General features: G+C 42.9%; 1 protein-coding gene across 8 annotated transcripts in view; it reads right to left on the bottom strand.

Annotated features, from left to right (window-relative positions):
• The window catches only part of pdgfbb (platelet-derived growth factor beta polypeptide b), a 35347-nt gene extending 30110 nt beyond the window's left edge, over nucleotides 1-5237 (bottom strand). For all 8 annotated transcript variants that reach the window (XM_076996931.1, XM_076996932.1, XM_076996933.1 and 5 more), the window contains exons 1-5: nucleotides 5042-5237; nucleotides 4403-4581; nucleotides 2017-2113; nucleotides 1479-1541; nucleotides 277-470 (exon numbers count right to left, since the gene is read on the bottom strand). In XM_076996931.1, coding sequence (XP_076853046.1) covers nucleotides 277-470; nucleotides 1479-1541; nucleotides 2017-2113; nucleotides 4403-4581; nucleotides 5042-5057 — 549 coding nt within the window. In that variant the 5' untranslated portion in view covers nucleotides 5058-5237. The remainder of the gene's footprint in view (nucleotides 1-276; nucleotides 471-1478; nucleotides 1542-2016; nucleotides 2114-4402; nucleotides 4582-5041) is intronic.
• Nucleotides 5238-19052: the final 13815 nt, after the last annotated feature.

Raw genomic sequence — 19052 nt, 5'->3', positions numbered from 1 at the left:
AAATTGGCTACCGTGAATGTCAATCAAAATACAACCGTCAGTGCAGATGTGCGATTCATCTACTACTATTTTATGTGACGCGATCTACGCACATTCCTTCGCGATCGACCGACACTTCCTTCGCGATCGACCGGTCGATCGCGATCGACGTAATGAGCACCCCTGTACTATACCATGTCTATAAGAGTTAAACTGAATATACGTATGTGAGGCTGTTTATGTGTGTGTGTGTGTGTGTGTGTGTGTGTGTTTGTTTGTGCGCACGCGTGTGTGTACCTGTAGGTAACGTGTGTGAGTGAGTACAGGCACACACTTCAGGGTCTTTGTGTTGCAGCAACCCGAGCATCTTTGCACCTCCACACACGGCGGCCATAACAGGAAGTGAGCGTTGCTACGGTCCAACATAGAGCGGGTGACCTCCATGACCTCCGTCCTAACCTTACACAGGGCCTGCTGTGCTGGCTGGGCATCTACAGGGCAGAGAGCAGGGATGACACAAAAACCCACGCTACAGAAACCACAATGCACCATGCACACAGTCATCGTAACATATGAACAAATACACAGTACTATCAGCTGCTCGTATTACACAATTGGTGGTGCCTTCATTAACCATTGTGCCCCCAAAGGTCAGTGTCTATCCATGAGAGCAAATGAACTGTGAGAATATCACTCAAACATCAAATGATTGTGTGAGAAGCAAGTAAAGTTACAAGTTTAAAAAGTTACAAGTTGACTAACACTGCAAGCAAAAACAAATTTCAACATTATGACTACTGATGAAGTTACAAACGCATCGAGTATGAAGGAGAGGACTGCAGTCAGTCAGATTCGTAGATGTGTTTGGCGTAGATGTAGAACAGATGATATACTGTGGGATTCTCGAACAGGTGCAGAGTGGATGATGTACTGTGGGCTTGGGGATAGGTGTGGGTGTGGCTTCAGAAAGGGCCCAATCAGCACTGACAGTAACAAACTGCCCTGCAGCGCAAATGTTCCACATTTTTCTCTGCCGTGAGGGTTCATGTCCTCGAGGGGGAAGCTGATTGGTTACAGCTGCTTCAGCGCACCTCCAGCTCACTGATTGGCTGATTCACTGACTCGGGAAAAGATGTACTGATGCTTAATTTGATGGAGTAACGATTTGAGGAGAGTGAAAGACCGGTCACATGGATGCTGGCATACACACGAGCGCTCTGAGTCATCGATCAAAGAGTCTGCTTTGCTTAAAATGGGTCTCAACCACATTTGAGATTTGAGGTCCACAATGTTCTGCGTAAGATTTATTGTCAGCCATCTGCTCATTCAGACTGGAGTCAGCTCAGCTTGATTTACAGTAGCCAAAGAAAAATCATAAACTGAAAGAAGCCAAGAGAGACATAGAGAGAGAGACAGACAGAGAGAGACAGAGAGAGAGAGACAGAGAGAGAGACCGAGAGAAGAACATCCTTAAAATAATGATGACGTCCTAAACTCACCCAGAAGACTCCTTGGCAGTCGATTGTTGGTACTGTTGCCATGGTCGTTTTCTGGATCAACGTCTGTAATAAGAATTTAACTTCCAAATTAAGATGTTTGCAGTTGCAGTCTACATTTACTGTAATGAGTTCTTGTGCTGGTACAGGCACTGGAAACGCAGTATCATATTTACTCTAAACATGTGTCCCAGAAAAATGTCTTCATTTGTTGAAATATTCAGGAATTGTAATATTCAGGTATTGTAATATTTGTGTCTTGCTAAATTTCCCCACCATCCCACCATTGCTGTAATACAGGGCCTGGCCAGCTTAATGTAATGAGCAGACTCTTACAAAAACGTTTAAACAGAATCATCTGAGGCAGTAAAATGTATGGTGTAACCAGTCAATAAGTGATCAGATGTGAGATGTAACTGAGACACTGGGAGATGTGAGAGGGCAGAGAGCAATGGTGGAGGTCGTGACTCAGTACATGAGACTCGACTGAGACGTGGTGAGACGTGGTGAGACGTGGTGAGGTTGGAGGCAGCAGATTTACCTACGGAGTCAGAGAGCAGCAGCAGGTCCAGGTCTTCTGCGGAGGAGATGGAGCCACTCTTCACCAGCTCAGCCAGAGCTACAGGGAGATGATCCCTCTGAGAGAGAGAGAGAGAGAGAGAGAGAGAGAGAGAGAGAGAGAGAGAGAGAGAGAGAGAGAGAGAGTTATTAGAGAGCACCTTAATGAAAGCATTTCATTTTCTAAAGCGCTAAATTCAACTTCAGTGCCCATGTGTTTGGGGTCCTCTCCTCTGTGTGTGTTTGTGTGTGCGTGTGTGTGTAGATTAGGGGAGGAAGCTGGTTTGTCTCACAATAGCTGTTATGCTTGCAGCAGCACAAGGGCCCTGTTCATGAAGTGTCATGTCCAGAAAGAGGCCACTGGCTGACCACTGCACTCCCGCATATGGCAGCACTTACCAGGGACACAGGACAGGAAATGGGGCAGGGAGGGTGTGGGGGAGGGAATGATGAACACAAGAAGGGATATCAGTGAGAGATGGGTACCGAGCGTGAAAGACAGAGAGACAAAGAGAGAGGGAGAGACATTAACAAAGTAACTGTGGGGGTGTTAAACCTTGCTTAAACTTTTCTTAAACAATCCTTCAGAGAGTTTAAGCATTTTACAAAGCCAAATCACAATAGTACTATGCATTACAACAATGGTGAATGCTCATAAAGTCGCTCTCTCTCCCTGGGAGACCAGTCTCGGCCTCCGATAACTCGCCCTGCAGCAGCACGTGGACAGATGCTGCGGGAGACGTCTGGCTATAGACACGAGGCTGTAAGCCTTGACTTCAGGTGTGTCTCGAGGCTGTGTGAAAGCTTCCTCCAACTCCACACACTAGCCACACCGATTGATGCTGGTCAGTTTTGAACATAACCCACTGATGAAGGGTTAGCTTTTGAATACAATGACGCTGCAGATTTGTCCTGACTAAAAAAATATTTTCAAGACTAAAAAAGACTACATTCTGTCCTGACTACGTTCCTTATCGGATGCACCTTTTTTCCAGAGAGTGCTTGGCACCAAAATTATTTGTGTCTGAACAGGAAAAAAAATTAATAAACAAGTGTATGTAACACTGTTAGAAAAACCACACAAGGCATAACCATTTACAAACTCCTGGATACTTACAAGAACACGTTCACCATGTGAACATGCACAGACACTCCAAACAAGGAAAAGAAACAATGAGACACATTACACACACCTCTGACATGCATGTGTGAGCACACGTGATGCCTGGGATCATAACAAGCAAGAGATAGTTAGCAATTCCCCTCGCTCTGGTGAATGCAGACAATAAAATGTTTAAGGCCTATGATCAAAAACCATTACTCTGTCTCCCCTATTGGTGGATGATCCTGTATGTGCTTGAGATTACATTCATTTAACATAAACCCCATGAACATGTTTCCAGGAACGTTCTTTGAGATAGTCTGCATAGATGTAGCTCAACTCTGACACTGCTGAGTTTTTGAGGGCATCCATAGCATGAATGAGAGACCAATTACCTATAATGGCGCTGGAGAACAGCATGTGAACGCAGACCACATGGTGACGTGATATGAACGGGGAAGTAGGATAGACGGATGAAACTGATATATAGATCTGCTGGACTATTGCCATGAGATAACCAATAAGATAACACTCAGATCACTTTGGGAAGTTCTGGCTGATATGAAATTAAAGTGTTAATTTTGTTAAAGTGTTAATGTCAAAATAAAGCCACAGAGCCTCTTATATTAAAATAAAATTAAACTAACGACACGTGTACATGATTTTCCTGCCATGGTACTTTCCTCTTAGACAGGTGGATACACTGTAAGAACAAACTATTCACATGCATAAAGACTCGCCTGCATTATTTTGATAATCATTTAAAAACAATCACTCGTTGGATAATTCCAACTTCGCCATTCATGAAAATACTTGCAGACTACGCTGGAATGTTTGAGATTGGTCAGAATGCTCACAGTAGGTAAGCGCGCACACACGCGCCATAGACGCGCACGCAACAGCGCGTATGTGGCACCGTGTTGACGAGATTAAGAGCTCTGACCACACAACAGATGCTGTGATAAACATGTGCTGGTTTCACATATATGTAAATATCCTAGTGAATAGTGGTTAATTTTTCTTTTAAAATCTACACACTTTTGAAATTTAACTACAAACACCACGCACCAGAAAAAGAGTATGATAAATACCAATAAACTGTTTTCAGATCAAATCCCCTTGAAACCAACACTGAATCCAACTATATCCCTTCCTGGCACGTTTGAAATGTGAAAACACGAGGATCATAACAATCCGCTGTGCATGCAAGATCGCAGCGTAGTGGAGATGCTTGGGTGGGTGAAAAGTATAATTCACTCGAGCTTACCTCGGCGTTGCCAAACCGCAGATACGACGCCAGTACCGCGAGCAGCCAAACCCTCAAACTCATCTTGCTGCCCTGCCGAGAGCCTCCGCGAGAGACACGTGCATTTAGAGACGCACGAGCCGCACTCTTCTCAGCACTCGGGGTGGAGGACAGCGGCTCGCGAGCAATGATGAACCGCTCTGTGGAAGTCAGTGATACAGGCTCGAAATTCCACTCTGGAAGTAAACATTCAAATTGCCCTCAACGGCCGAGTGAGTCTCTTTTCTGATGGGAAAGCGGTCCATTTAAAGTCCCTTTGAAGATTAATTGCTGATTACAACGAATAGTTTTTTTTTAATTGAACACTAAATCTAGGTTTCACAGGTGGGAAATTCCTTCAAAACTCAAATTACATAGTGTAGTTTTCATTACCACAGGACATACATTGGGGATAATCACGACATTACAATCCAGAAACTTCAGTTGACACAATAACCCATGAATAATTGTCGTGTGTCTATGTCAAAAAAGCGAAAAACGTGCAGACAGTTTGTGTTAGCATCATTTAAAACAACGTTTTCAGCGCGTTCTTGGTTTTGGATATTGTCTCTTGTTCAGTGCGAAATCCTAAACTTCATCTCAACTCCGTTAACAACGTACTTTTATAAATTCTCATTAGATGTTACTCCTTGCGCAATGCATTACGTCCTCTCTTCTTCCAAGTCCTCGCGTTGCTCTTTTAGGAAACGACATAATTGGTGAGTTTGTTCGTCTTTTCCGTGGAGGCTTATCAATATCCAACGGTGAGTGCGTGTTAACCGTGCCGTCTTGATTAGCCTATACTGAGCGGTTAAGCAGACTTGCGCGAGTTTGTCGCCTCTTATCTTTCCCGCCCCCTCAGGGCAGGGCTGCTTCATCCATATTTGGGTGTGTGTGTGTGTGTGTGTGTGTGTGTGTGTGTGTGTGTGTGTGTGTGTGTGTGTGTGTGTGTGTGTGTGTGTAATACTACTCACGCTGTTTACGCTCTTTTTGCTATTTTGAAACAAACGTCAATAAGAATAATTTGACATGATATTGGGAAAACCACTTAAAAACAAACAAAAACAAATAAATTAACAAAATGCACCCCCACGCACATACACAAACTTTACCTTTCCTTGAAACATTGGATATGATATTAAGAAGAACTATTCCAGTGAAATGAAAACCAATAACTATTCCAGTGAAATGAAAACCTGTAGCTAACTCCATGATGCAGCAAAATCTTCTAGTTCTAGCTTATAGCTTATAGTTCTAGAAAAACAATATATAATTGAATAAACAATGGTCATAAATATGAATGAACACACAGTCTTGTTTGTTGTGAAAAGGTTAATAAAGCATTGCCCTATCTGAAGAAAGTGAAAGCTGTATCTGAATGTCAAAGCATTTCAGTACTTTTAAAAACATCCTAACCTTTATACATGCACAACAGCTGATTGAATTATGCAAACAACTGAGCCAGCAGTCTAAAATATGGTATTCAAGAAAGGTACCATCCAGTTATGTTCCACATATGCACAGATCTCAGCATTTTCTGAGACATAGAACTTGTTTACAAATATAAATTAAATGTGCAGGTAAATGGAATGAGCCACTGTGCTCCACTGTGTTCATAGTTTATGTTTAAGAGGAACTAAGGGAACAGATTGCTAATTATTGGGATTCACAGCATTGGGTACAGCATTTATGTTCTACCATAACACTGACTGGCATTTACAGCATTTGTGTGAAGTTGCAAGCGTTTATCATTCATCCCTTGATGTCACAATTGCATCATTACTGCTGTATCATTTCCATGACCAAGTCAGCGAAGGACAGCATCAGATGATGGCTTCTCTATTGCTAACAAATGCTGTCATTGGTGAAAGTGCCATTTCTACTACCGCAAGACTGCATAATACCTTTTAAATTCTATTAGGAAGTCAATGAACAAAAGGGAAGAAATGAAAAGAGGTTGGGTTGTTCAGTTACTGTTCCTAATTTATAAACCATCACATTCATAAAACACAGCACAGCTTTTAGAGATCCCGGGCTGCTTCATCCTATCATTATGTCATTAGTCCATTAGGAAAATGTGTGGGTAGCTGCAAACAGTCACAGACAAAAGAGCGCTGTGACTCGATAGCATGACAGCTGAAGCCTCTGAGTGCCGCAGAAACTACTACACTGTTTATGTGTGTGTGTGTATGTGTGAACAGATGACCTAAGCTTCTGAGGGAAAGGACAGAGGTCGAGTGTGAACAAGACCATCAAGATCCCTCACAACCGAGTCTGATTCTTCATCTGTCTTTTTCAATTGCCTAGTCTCTGTCTGTCTTTGTCTCTCTACCATTCTCTCTCTTTTTGACCCCACATCTTTCTTTTCTACTCTCCCAAAACACAAAGCTGTAAAATTCACTAATCTTTTCAAACGTTCCATCTCCCTCTCTGGCTGACTTGCCCTCTCATGCCTTTTCTCTTTTTTCTCTGTATCCCTTTTTCACTCCCTCTCCTCCGCCCTGCCCACTGTCATCCTTTTATCCTTCCGGCATTTTCTATATTCCATTCATGTATAACACTTATAGTATAGTCACTTGTTTATGAGTGTTGAAGCTCTCTCTCTCCCTCTTTCTCTCTCTTTCTTTCTCTCTTTTTAATGTTGAATCTGTTAAGATAGTTAACTATCTATAACGTAACTATAGCAGAAGTATAAGACAACACACGTGTGGGAAAATGGTGCATGATCTAGTCCGATTCCCAGATATGTACTCTGAAATTTTTAGAGTTAATTTCTAAAGTTAATTTTAGGAATATCTGCATTACCAGCTTCTTGAAGTGTGGATCTTGAAATGAGCACCCTTTGGCCAATGACTGACATTTATCCAGGATTATTGTGAAGGTTGGGTGTGAGTTTAGTTAAAAAAATGTAAGATCTGTACAAACAGCCCCGGGCCTAATGATATTACCAGCCGCACTACCACAGAGGAAGTTGTACAGTGGTAACTCTGTGGGCGAGCTAAAGGATGATGAATTGAGAAAACGGCTATTGTTTGATGCCACAGAGTCACTGCTGCAGGAAACTGAACCAGAGGCCTCAGTGCCCATGCACACTTCACACCAAGGCCACAGACACAATGGCCTCTCATTTATGGGTTGGAGCATCATAGTCATACAGAGCGCTTCATGGCTACAGAACCACTGTAGATGGGATGGAAAATAAATAGAAAAATGCATTAGTGTAAGCTACAGCAAAATGGTGACCAGAAATCAAGGGTTGGAAATGAAATTGTTATTGAGTCGGTTCATTTGAAGCAGATTCCTTAATTTTTGGTTGCAGGTCTCTAAATGAACCAGCTCTGGCTGCAATGCACTCAGCCAGTGGAAAAATGAAAAAATGTGAATAATAGTATTTAATAATAGTATAACAAAATTGCTACATTGCTCTTTATCCAAATCATCTCCAGCTCTCATTTAAACATTTAATGCAGGTATTATTTAACCTTATTACAGACTAGTTAATGTGTCTTAACTACAAAGTTTGACTAAATCATAAACTATGCTCTCTCTCTCTCTTTCTCTCTGTCTCCCTTTATCTCTTTGATTTCTCTGTGAATGTGACCAAGAGAACGAAGAGGGGAAGAGACAGAGAAATATGGAATAGTGGCACACAGAGGGCAGCATTGATAAGTGTGTTCGTGCCAAACTAATGGACTGGAAAAGACCATGATAAATTCCAGAATTATGAGTACTGGTCATTCCTCTACTCTACTTATCTTTGTAAAGGGTCTGTTGGACCTTTCAGCTCTGACAGCTTTCACTGGTCTGAAATGTGCAGTCATCACTTCTATAGTGGAGCTAAGAAGATCCTTTGTATGAAGCATTTTGATGTTGCCATGACCACTGTACAGTAGTATTGTTTCCGCATTTGTTTGTGGATTTAGTTTTTCCTCAGAGTTAGCTGAACAGCGGATTTCCTCACCACACACAATGAAGTTGTGTCATTAGGTATGAGTGTGTAAAGCTTTCCACATTCAGTCTCTGGTACCCTCCCTGAAAAAGCCTCCATTACCACCCAGTTCAACAGACAAGGAATATTCATCCTCCTGCTTCAAAAGACCTTAATGTCTTACAGACCTTGTGATTAGATATTCTTACAATTGGTGGTTTTGTTAAGGCCATATTTTCTAAAGTTATCTGAAATGAAATGTGCCATATTTTGTCAATTGTGATTTTTACACCCCAATCGAAATTTGTCCTCCACTTTTAACCCATCTGTGCAGTCAGAACACACACACACACACACTAGTGATTACCCAGAGCGGTGGGCAGCCCTAGCCCTAGCCCGGCACCCGGGGAGCAGTTGGGGTTAGGTGCCTTGCTCAAGGGCACCTCAGTCATGGCCTGTCTGGGGATCGAACCCACGACCCTCCGGTCACAAGACCAGTTCCCTAACCGCCAGGCCATGACTGCCTATCTTTCTTAGTATCTGATAATCTGAAGAAATTATTCAGTTACAATGTATGACAGGAGTAAGAAAAGCTAGACAGCTAAACAAGAATTAAAGTTTTTGTAGACATGTATAAAACTTAATAGCACAATATAACAAATGGATCCCAAGGCTGGCTGCTCTTCTGTCTGTGGTCCAGCCGACCTCCCTTCTAAGATGACACTGGTGGGAATAAACCATAAACAAATCAAACATGGCTTTGGCTTCTGATGGTTTTGGTTAATAACACCACCACAAAGGAATAATCAGGTCAGACATTTGCTCTCTTACCATGTTCACATGTTAATTATAGTCTGTATTTTGTTTGCGGTTGCTTGGCTTTAAAGCTCTATTTTGATTTTTCTGGGAAATCTGACTTACTTGTGCCATGGAACGCTAGAGCCAAGACCCTTCTGACCCCTGCTGGGTCTCTCAACTCTCTCAAATACTTTAGCACTCTTCATATTCAACAGTATGCAGAGCTCCATCTCTGAAAACGAATCTGTCAAATACTAAAGGACTACAGAGCTTGGCAACCCAGGTGTGCATGCATGTACATGCATCAGTACATATGTGCATAAGGACTTTTTTCACTGTGAATTTTTACAACATGACATTAAAGTAAAATGTCATCTTCCATGATATGATACAAGCTATACATACTAAGCAACTTACAAAGAATGTTTTTGCTGTATTTTAAATACTGCATGTAGTCTATAAGCAGACAGTTTGTCTCTGTACGCGTGTGCTTGTTACGCTATTATGTTGTCAGATGTACAGATTAATGACAGCAGTACTTGATGTAGCTGTAACATTCACAGGTGTCTCTGTGGAATGGCAGTAAGCATGGAATCCACAGTTTGATCTCAGAAATGTGTGTTTCGCTGGGAAAGTCCCCTGGCAACAAAACCCCTCCCACATAGTTCCTCCCACCCTGCTGGCCAAACACACTTGTGTGTACACATACACACACACACACACACACACACACACACACACACACACACACACACACACACAAACATGCTGAAAGAAGCTCAGGGCTTTTTAAGATGACTGGGAATGTTATAAGATATGAAGAATTTGATTAATCTGTTTCATAGTGTTTATGTTTACTTTCTGCCTTTAAGAAAAGAAATATATATATATATATATATATATATATATATATATATATATATATATATATATAAACGAAATATAAGACGACTATACTTACCGTAAATATACAAGTTCACCATGATTTTTGATCATGCTGTTCAGTTATGATCTCCCACAGTGAGATTCACACATGGATAGCCTGAAAATTCCTTATAGAGTTCATTTTAGGAATATCTGGTATATTATGATGCTGTATCAAGCTGACCTAAAGAAAGCAAAAAGTGCATGTTTGTGTGCGTGTGTGTGCGCATATGTGTGTGTGTGCGTGTGTGTGTCTGTGTGTGTATGTGCGTGTGTGTGCGTGTGTATGCAAGCACACGTTCAGATTTATCTGTCTGCTCTCCATTCGTTTTGGGTATAGGTTTCCTCTAGCACGTGCTTAGGATGTTACACTGAGTGTGTGAGGAGGTTGAGGTTCACGGCTCTCTCTCCTCTCAGCCTTCACCAGCAGATCAGGTTGCATTACTCACAGGAATGTAGCTTCATCTACACGTGAAATGACAAATGATTTGAGAATCTCTCTCACTCGCAGATCTGTGACGACCAGGCTCCAAATACCACAGATTGTGTTGTAAGAAATGCAGCGCTCAGGAAGCTTTAGCAGAGTGTGTTTCCAAAGTGGCTTACTGTGAGTTCCATTTGCAAGTGTTGCAATGCATTATATCGACGTCTCATTTTGAGGTGTCTGAGAAGCGGAGGTATGTTGTTGTTCAGGCAGGCTGCCAAAGGTTCACCGTTGGTGAGAAGAACTCTGAAGTGTAGCAACGTGCCGGCTGAGGAGAGGACAATGCACAGATTACTGTTCAGCTGGGGAGTTCAGCTGGGCGTTAGATGTTAGATACAGTGTCTAAAAATGCAGAAAACGCATGACAAGGATGAGTGTGTGTGTGTGTGTGTGTGGGGGGGGGGGGGGGGGGGGGTAATTGGGCAGAAGGATGCCTGACCATCTCTGAGGTCAGGTTACAGCAGGGGTCTTGTCTACAAATTCCTATGGAATAACTTTAGTGAGAAAAGAGAAAAATGTGGAAAGAAGAAAAGAGAATTTGTGTGAAAGAGAGAGAGTGTAGTGGACTGTGCTGTCTTTAGCACATAAAAGAAAATATCTGAAAGAAAAATACAAGCTGTGTTGAGGACCGTCTTAAAAGCATTTTGGACTTTTGCAAAAGAATGCTACGATATGTTCCTGATGCCCTTTCTATGAAGCACATTTCATTACAGCCTTGCAGTGAGCCAGAGCTTACAGGACGTGAGAATCGAATGGGAGTCTCCCAAGACAGGTCTTTTAGGGTCTTGTGAGGTTCCAACTGTGTGCTCTGCTGGGAACCTGCTTCAAAGTGCTTAATTAAGAGTGCAGTCTGTGTCACAGAGCAGTGAATTCTTTTATCAAGCAACAACTCATACAAGCCACCCATTCATCCCACCCAAAACTACTAAGTTAAGCCTAGTTTTTCGCTATTAGTAGACAGATAAAGGTTTTGACCTCAGAGCCCAGTGAATACTAGCCTGCTCCTTACTCTGTCTGTCTCCAGTATGTAGATTGATCTACCTGATTTATATTGTTGTGAGTTTTCCATAATTGTGATGTGGGTAAAATTTGGGCACTCAGCTGCTACACTAGAAACTATTTCTTGATATTTCATTGTGTTTGGAGCAGTCTGGGCTTTGACTGTCATGTCAGGACTGCTGGGTTCTGCTGTGTAGGGGTTTAAGCAGACATGTTGGTCAGTGAGTCCTCTCACTGCACTCTTGTCTTTCCTTCTGTCCTTCTCTGTTCTTCGTCTTATGTTTGTGAACTCATAGGCAGTGTCTACAACTGTAAAAGATTTCACATGTTGATGTAAGTAAATTGACATAGCTTGGTTTTACTTGAGTTCGCCATGGCCTGCCCCAGTTACTGCAAGGTTCTCTGGGCTGCACATCCTCCCTCTGCATTGTGTGGTGTTGTGTGGGATTGTGTGTTAGGGAGGGGGACTTCCACACACTGTGGTATTAATATCTCCACGAGTCGATGCCTGCGTACTTACTCCCCTGCCAGGAAATTCATGACCTCAGCACACCTCCTTAAATGGTCTCCACCTTTTGCTAAAGATATGTTCAATGCACGCACACACACACACATACACACAGATGTGTTCACTGGCACTACATATGGAATAACAGTATAATGTATAAACTAGCAGCACCACTCATCAGTACGCTCAGGTATGCTCCACTAAGATTTGAATGCAATTTATGTAGCCACTCACCTTATGAACACACCTGAGGATTAAAGACACTTCACAAGAGAGTAGGAGGAGAAAGAGTGAAGCGGTGCTCAGGTGCGGGAGCCGCACGTGTCTTCATGGTTGGTTTGTCTTGACTTGATCTGGTGAACTTCACATCCCTCTCGTCACTGTGTTGTTCCTGTTTACACTACAGCTTCCTGTGATCTGCCATTGGCTGCTCCTGTTTAGAAGCTTCCAGACCCGATCAAACGATTCGAACTAACAACTGACTGAACTGTACAGTATTGTGCTGCTTTTACGCATTGTTGGTTTGCACAGAACTTCCATGACGAAAAAGCTTCCGTGATTAATTTTTACTTTTTTGAGGAAAATTTTTTTTACTGAAAATGAGTCAAGCAGAATTTGTTTTTGACAGGTATTTGTTTCTAAGCCACTGTGCAAAATGCACCATTGACAACAACACTATATACTGTATGTCCAGCACTATATGTGCTGGGAACATCTCCTCCACACTGCGTATGAAGGGCCTGCTCAGTCCAACCCATCACTGCCTTACGATGCACTGATAAAAAAATCATGTACAAACGTGTACACACATACATTCCCCACACACATTAATTGAAACATTTGATATCATTGGGCACACTGATGGAGACACTAGCCCATTATATATATTATATACTGGACCACTCTCAAACCAGCAGTGATAGTGACTTGTAAAAACCCCAATATTAGATACCCTTTCACTACATAAACACCTAATACCATGCCAGTATTATATTGGTCAGCCACCATCATGTCTGCACTGGTCAGAAACTAGTGATGAATGGGCTGAGGGTTAGGGTTAGTGTTAGCAACAAATGTAATTGTATACCAATAAAATCTACCTATAAGATACAGCACTGGTCTTAGGCCTCCCTAGTAAATTAGGTGTAAAGCAATTGGTTACGATAGCAGGTGTTTAGATGCAGGTGTTATAAACTGTTACAAGATCTCATTTGGTTTGATTTGGCTGATTTTTGCTCTTACCTCTCTCCAAGAGATCTAAATCAGCTTAAATTAGAATTCAATAATTTAGAAAAAAAAACTTGATCACTTGCATTAAACATTTTTGTTGTTGAAGATTTTAATCATGTAACATGGTGTTTTTACATGTAGATAAGCACTCCCTGCCTACTTAAACAGCGTTATCAGTCCTGACATAACTGCACAGCCGTGCAGGTGTGCCTAATCAAATGACCAGTGAGTGTAGTAGCTACAAGCACAGGTGTTTCGAACCAAGTGGGTGATTTGCATACATACACGTTTAATGATCCTGCAGCTATAACTAAATGTAAAAACATTAAACATCTAAGCCTAAGGCAAAGAGGACCTTCTCATAAAATCCATACAAAGCGGGAGGAAATGTATATTTCCGTGTATGAGGTCAGAGACAGAAGGGGGCCCTCCTAGAGCCGTCGTGTCGGAGCAGGGGCTCGTGCGGAGGTTTTCCCTTGTTGTGTCTCTAACTGTTACTCTGGCTCTTTTTCTCACGTCGGGACCACAAAGCAGATTGTGTGTGGGAACAATGTGAGCTGTCTGTTATTCGCAGAGAGGCCTTGAGTGGCCCAGCCTGGCCCGCTGACGCCTGTGGAAGAGAGCACAAAAGACCTGGGCACTACAGCCCCCTGCGAACGCATGCACCCTCAGCACCGCTGCCGTGGTGCTGTCCTTTACAGCTATGCAGCTTCCTGTTTCTGATCAGAACACATGGGTTAAGTGTTCTACCCAGCAACTCAGGCATTGGCATTGCTGCTCTGATTTTAGTTTATAATTATTCTTTGCCTGTTGTAACTTAGGTGAAAGTAAATCACCTGCACGTATAAAAGCACCTCTTCTGTGTCTGTACATGTCCTACACTGGTGTATTTATGGTATACATTAAGCCTGTTTTTTTTCCAGATCCTGCGTGATCCGGACTATTCCACAGCGCCCGTGCTAGAGTCAGTGGAGAAGGTTTTTCAGAATTCTGCAGTAGTAGAGTTCTCCCTGCTCCGCCTCTTCCTTGTCTCCACACGCTCCTGGTTTTCCCATCTCCTCTGCCCCTCCTCCCTCCTCCGCTGTGGCTTCCTGCTCTGTGCAGTGCCTCTCCACCTCAAGCCTCCAGGTGCTTTCCTGTGCCATGCAGCACTGCAGGGACGAGGCGTTCTGCATTCTGTCGGGTGTCCTACAGGACGTTCTACAGGGTGTCCTACAGCGTGTCCTACAGGACGTTCTACAGGGTGTCCTACAGCGTGTCCTACAGGAGGTTTACAGGGTATCCTACAGGGTGTCCTACAGGAGGTTTACAGGGTATCCTACAGGGTGTCCTACATGACGTTCTACAGGACGTTCTACAGGGTGTCCTACAGGACGTTTTACAGGGTATCCTACAGCGTGTCCTACAGCGTGTCCTACAGGACGTTCTACAGGGTGTCCTAAAGCGTGTCTTACAGGACGTTCTACAGGGTGTCCTACAGCGTGTCCTACAGGACGTTCTACAGGGTGTCCTACAGCGTGTCCTACAGGACGTTCTACAGGGTGTCCTACAGCGTGTCCTACAGGATGTTCTACAGGATGTCCTACAGGGTGTCCTACAGGACGTTCTACAGGGTGTCCTACAGGACGTTTTACAGGGTATCCTACAGGGTGTCCTACAGGACGTTCTACAGGGTATCCTACAGGGTGTCCTACAGGACGTTCTACAGGGTGTCCTACAGCGTGTCCTACAGGACGTTCTACAGGGTGTCCTACAGGACGTTCTACAGGGTGTCCTACAGGACGTTCTACAGGGCGTTCTACAGGGTGTCCAACAGGGCATTCTACAGGGCGTTCTACAGGGTGTCCTACAGGGCGTTCTACAGGGCATCCTACAGAGCGTTCTACAGGGCGTCCTACAGTGCGTTCTACAGGGTGTCCTACAGTGTGTTCTACAGGGTGTCCTACAGGGCGTTCTATGGAGCATTCTACAGGATTTTCTACGGCAGGAGTGTCAAACTCAAGGCCTGTGGGCCAAATGTGGCCCGCTGCCTCATTTTATGTTGCCCGCAAGAGCTTAAAGGGCCTAATTGTCTAAAAAATACATGCAGTGACCAAACACTACATTTCCCATTACTTATGTTACTCGCAAAGTGACATCATGTCGACATTGCAGTGTTTCAACATCGATACGATTTTCCCAATAAGTGTAATTGAGAAATACAAATATGATCCCAAAATGTCCAGGAAGAGAAAAATCGATGCAGATGGAAATGTGTTTGAAGAAAGATGGGAAAGCGAATACATGTTTGTGCTTCAAGGAGAAAAACCGGTATGTCTTTTGTGTTGTGAAACAGTGGCACTTATCAAAGTACAATCTACGTCTGCATTTTGAGACCAAACACAGAGTTAACTATCCAAAGTTAGACATCAAGAAAAACAAATTGCCAAAGAATTAAAAGGCAAACTGTGATCGCAACAGAATGTGTTCGCGAAAACCACAACCACAAACAATGCGTCAGTAAAAGCTAGCTTTGTTGTGGCTGAAGAAATTGTGCGCACTTCAAAGTTTTTTTCAGAGGCAGCGTTTTTGAAGCACAATTGCAATTTTCACAGTTATTTGATATTTCAAGTTTTGAACAAAGTAAATGTGATATCTTTGATGTCATTTTTCTTTATTCACTTGGATAGTTTGATCGTTGATAGAGTAATGTGGGTTTCATAATCTAACAAAAGGATTTATGTTATAATAGCAAACATATTTTTTATCTATGCAAATATATATGTAATATTTGTAACTTGAATAAGTAATAAATTCAGAGGTAATTAACATTAAGGAGTAGGTACATTTATAAGTTACATACGGCCCTCTGTGGGCAACGATTATGCTGATGTGGCCCGCGGTGAAAATAAGTTTGACACCCCTGTTCTTCGGAGTATTCTAAGGAGCGTTCTACAGGGCGTTCTACGGGGCATTATATGGGGTGTTCTATGGGGCATGGAATATTACAGGGCATTCTACGGGTGTTCTAAGGGGCATTCTACAGGACATTCTGCAGGGCGTTCTGCGGGGCTGAGTGTTCTCTAACATGAACAGTCTAAGAGTGACCTGCAGAAACACCATAGGTCGGTCTACTCCTCCCTCTCTCACATACATTTATAGGGTTAGGGGACAGGGCCACTGTCAGAAAACCTGAAAACCATGCAAACCATAATCACACTCCCCTTCCTTTCTCCCGCTCTCTCCTCTCTCTCTCTCTGCACTGATGTCTGTCCTCATCATCCAACAATAACACATCATGCTGATTTCCTCTGCGTTAGAGAACAATAGGAGGACGGCTTTGATGCTGTGTGTGAGTTTGTCATGTGTACATGCTAATCTCTCTCCAACCTCAAAGTACTACAGCTCACAGAATGAATCACAAATAGCATGTGAGCTCGTGTCTCACTGCATTCTCCCAAGACTTTGCCAGCTGTGTTCTCATATAGGTAAGTGATAATCCACCGTGGCTAGTCTACTCAAAACTAGTCCCCCGAGGGACTAAAAGAGCAGAATTGACATTTGTAGCATTTTATTTCATTTCAGTTTAGTTGTCTGAGGTCAAGACTCAATTCTGCACATATACAGACCCAAGAACAGCTCAGTGTAATCTCCATGAATGAGAACAAACAGAGCTTCTACCAGTGCTTCAAGTTCATGAAGTCTTTCTGATGTGTTAATCATAACTATGAGTCTCTCTCTCGCTCTCTCTCTCTCTCTCTCTCTCTATCTCTCTCTATCTCCCTTTCTCAATGCCTCCATTTATTCCAGTAGACAGGAGGTCCACTCCAGGTCATCACTGTGTTGGTGTCCAGGTTGCCAGTGGCAACAGCCCCATTGCCCCACCCACACAGTCTCTGTCTCTTTTGTGCATACATCTGACTGAGAGAGAGAGAGAGAGAGAGAAAGAAAAGAAAGAGACAGATAGAGATTGAGGAGCAGATGAAGAATGATAGAGTGTGTGGGCACGGGTAAAAAAGAGAGGATTAGTCACGCAAAAATGCCACAAGTGTGCCCCCTATTGGTGGGGTGGAGAGCACAGCTGGTGGGTGTATTGTGTGTCAGACAGAGACATGAGCTCAGAGAGTCTCCCACTGCTGTCTGGTGAGAGGGGAATTCTCAGGTGGGGACAGAGTCCCTCTGTGTCCCATTCATTCTTCTTCTGGCATTCTTGACTTTCTTTCTATCCCTCTCTCATTCTCCCACTACAGCTTAGTCTGTTTGTCTCTGTCTCTCAGTGAAGTTCGTATCTATTGGTAAGGGACAGGCTAATGACATAACCCCCCCCCCCCCCCAATTTGCTCCCAAAGTATTGCAAACGTATTTTCCATTTAAAAGCCATGTGATAATATTAATAATGGTAATATTGTCTCCACTGCATAGAAACAATCTATGGTCTTTTCTGTTTTCCTCCATGCTACTCTGACTTCATTATGTTTACACATATTCAATGTGAAATCACCTTTCGTAGTTATCATAAACTCTTGTCAAATCTCATATTTTTATATGAGAAACATAACTTTAAACGGGGTGTTTATTCCACGTATGGAGTGTAACTGTTTTGCAGAACATCTCCCTCGTCTTCCACCACTTTGTAGTGAATCACATATAGCCATGATGTTCTGATGTTTCCTACAGAGAGCAGAGATGGCCTGAGAAGACAGACACAGACACCCTTGTTCCCTGCCGTTCACTTCAACAGATTCATGCGTTCAAGTCCTATATAATATTTACATTTACACTTTAACACAAATAGTACTAGTAATATGTAATATATTTATATATAAAGATAAGTGTGCTATTTATATAACTTTGGTGTGTAACTTCAGGATGTAACTGAACCTTTATTTTTAACACAAAGGTCAAGCCACACAATGTGCCTGAAAGACTAAGTGGTGCTAATGTGAAACTGGTGGTAGCTTCTTTAGGGCCGATGTCTACAGTATTGAACATGTCTGCTGGTGTGTGCGCTCTAGGCCTGCAGGGTGGTGGTCTCATCATGTACTCCTGGGTGCTTTATAGAGCCAGACAGTCACAAAGCACCTCAGGCCAGCAGGTACCCTTGATCATATCTGTGGGTGAATGCGAAAATGTATCTACACTATGTATCAGTCACACACTCGCCTTAACACCTATGTATATAATGCTCTCTGTTTAATGCATATGGCATTTGCTTTCACAGACACACGCAGACGCAGACACACACACATACACTAACAGAGGAAACTGCAGTACAATGATAACGGTTCTGAATACAATAGTCCCCAACGACACACTCATACCGACAGGCCCAGTTTAGCTATGAGAGGTCACACTACCAATCACTACCAATGTGCAACCCGCCGGAAATACCAGCAACGCTCCAGAATAAATCTGAAAAGAAGAGAGGCCTCTCTCCTTCTCCTTCAGACAGCTGAGAGAGGGCTACGACTGACGTCACCCAGCCGTGTCTCAGTCCGGGAGATGTCAGGTCTGGGCGTGCCAGACACAGGCTGCTGGGTGACGTCCAGACCCAAAGGGCTTTGGGTTGTCATGTGTATATATCTGATTTTGGGGCATTCATCCAGCAGAGAAGTGATCATTGTAGATTGGTGTTATAGGGACTGTACCATGATCAGTCACTAAAATATTAATAATTATAATAATTAAGTGAAGCTCTTAAAAGTTCTAAACTCTGCCAGGAGATTGTGCAGTGACAGGCCAACTGTGCTGTATCCATGTACTGTAACTATAACTGTACTTT

Source organism: Brachyhypopomus gauderio, chromosome 2, assembly GCF_052324685.1.
Source record: "Brachyhypopomus gauderio isolate BG-103 chromosome 2, BGAUD_0.2, whole genome shotgun sequence".
In the NCBI taxonomy this organism is placed as follows: domain Eukaryota; kingdom Metazoa; phylum Chordata; class Actinopteri; order Gymnotiformes; family Hypopomidae; genus Brachyhypopomus; species Brachyhypopomus gauderio.
The sequence above is the reverse complement of the archived record's forward strand: the minus strand, read 5'-3'. Positions and strand labels throughout refer to the sequence as shown.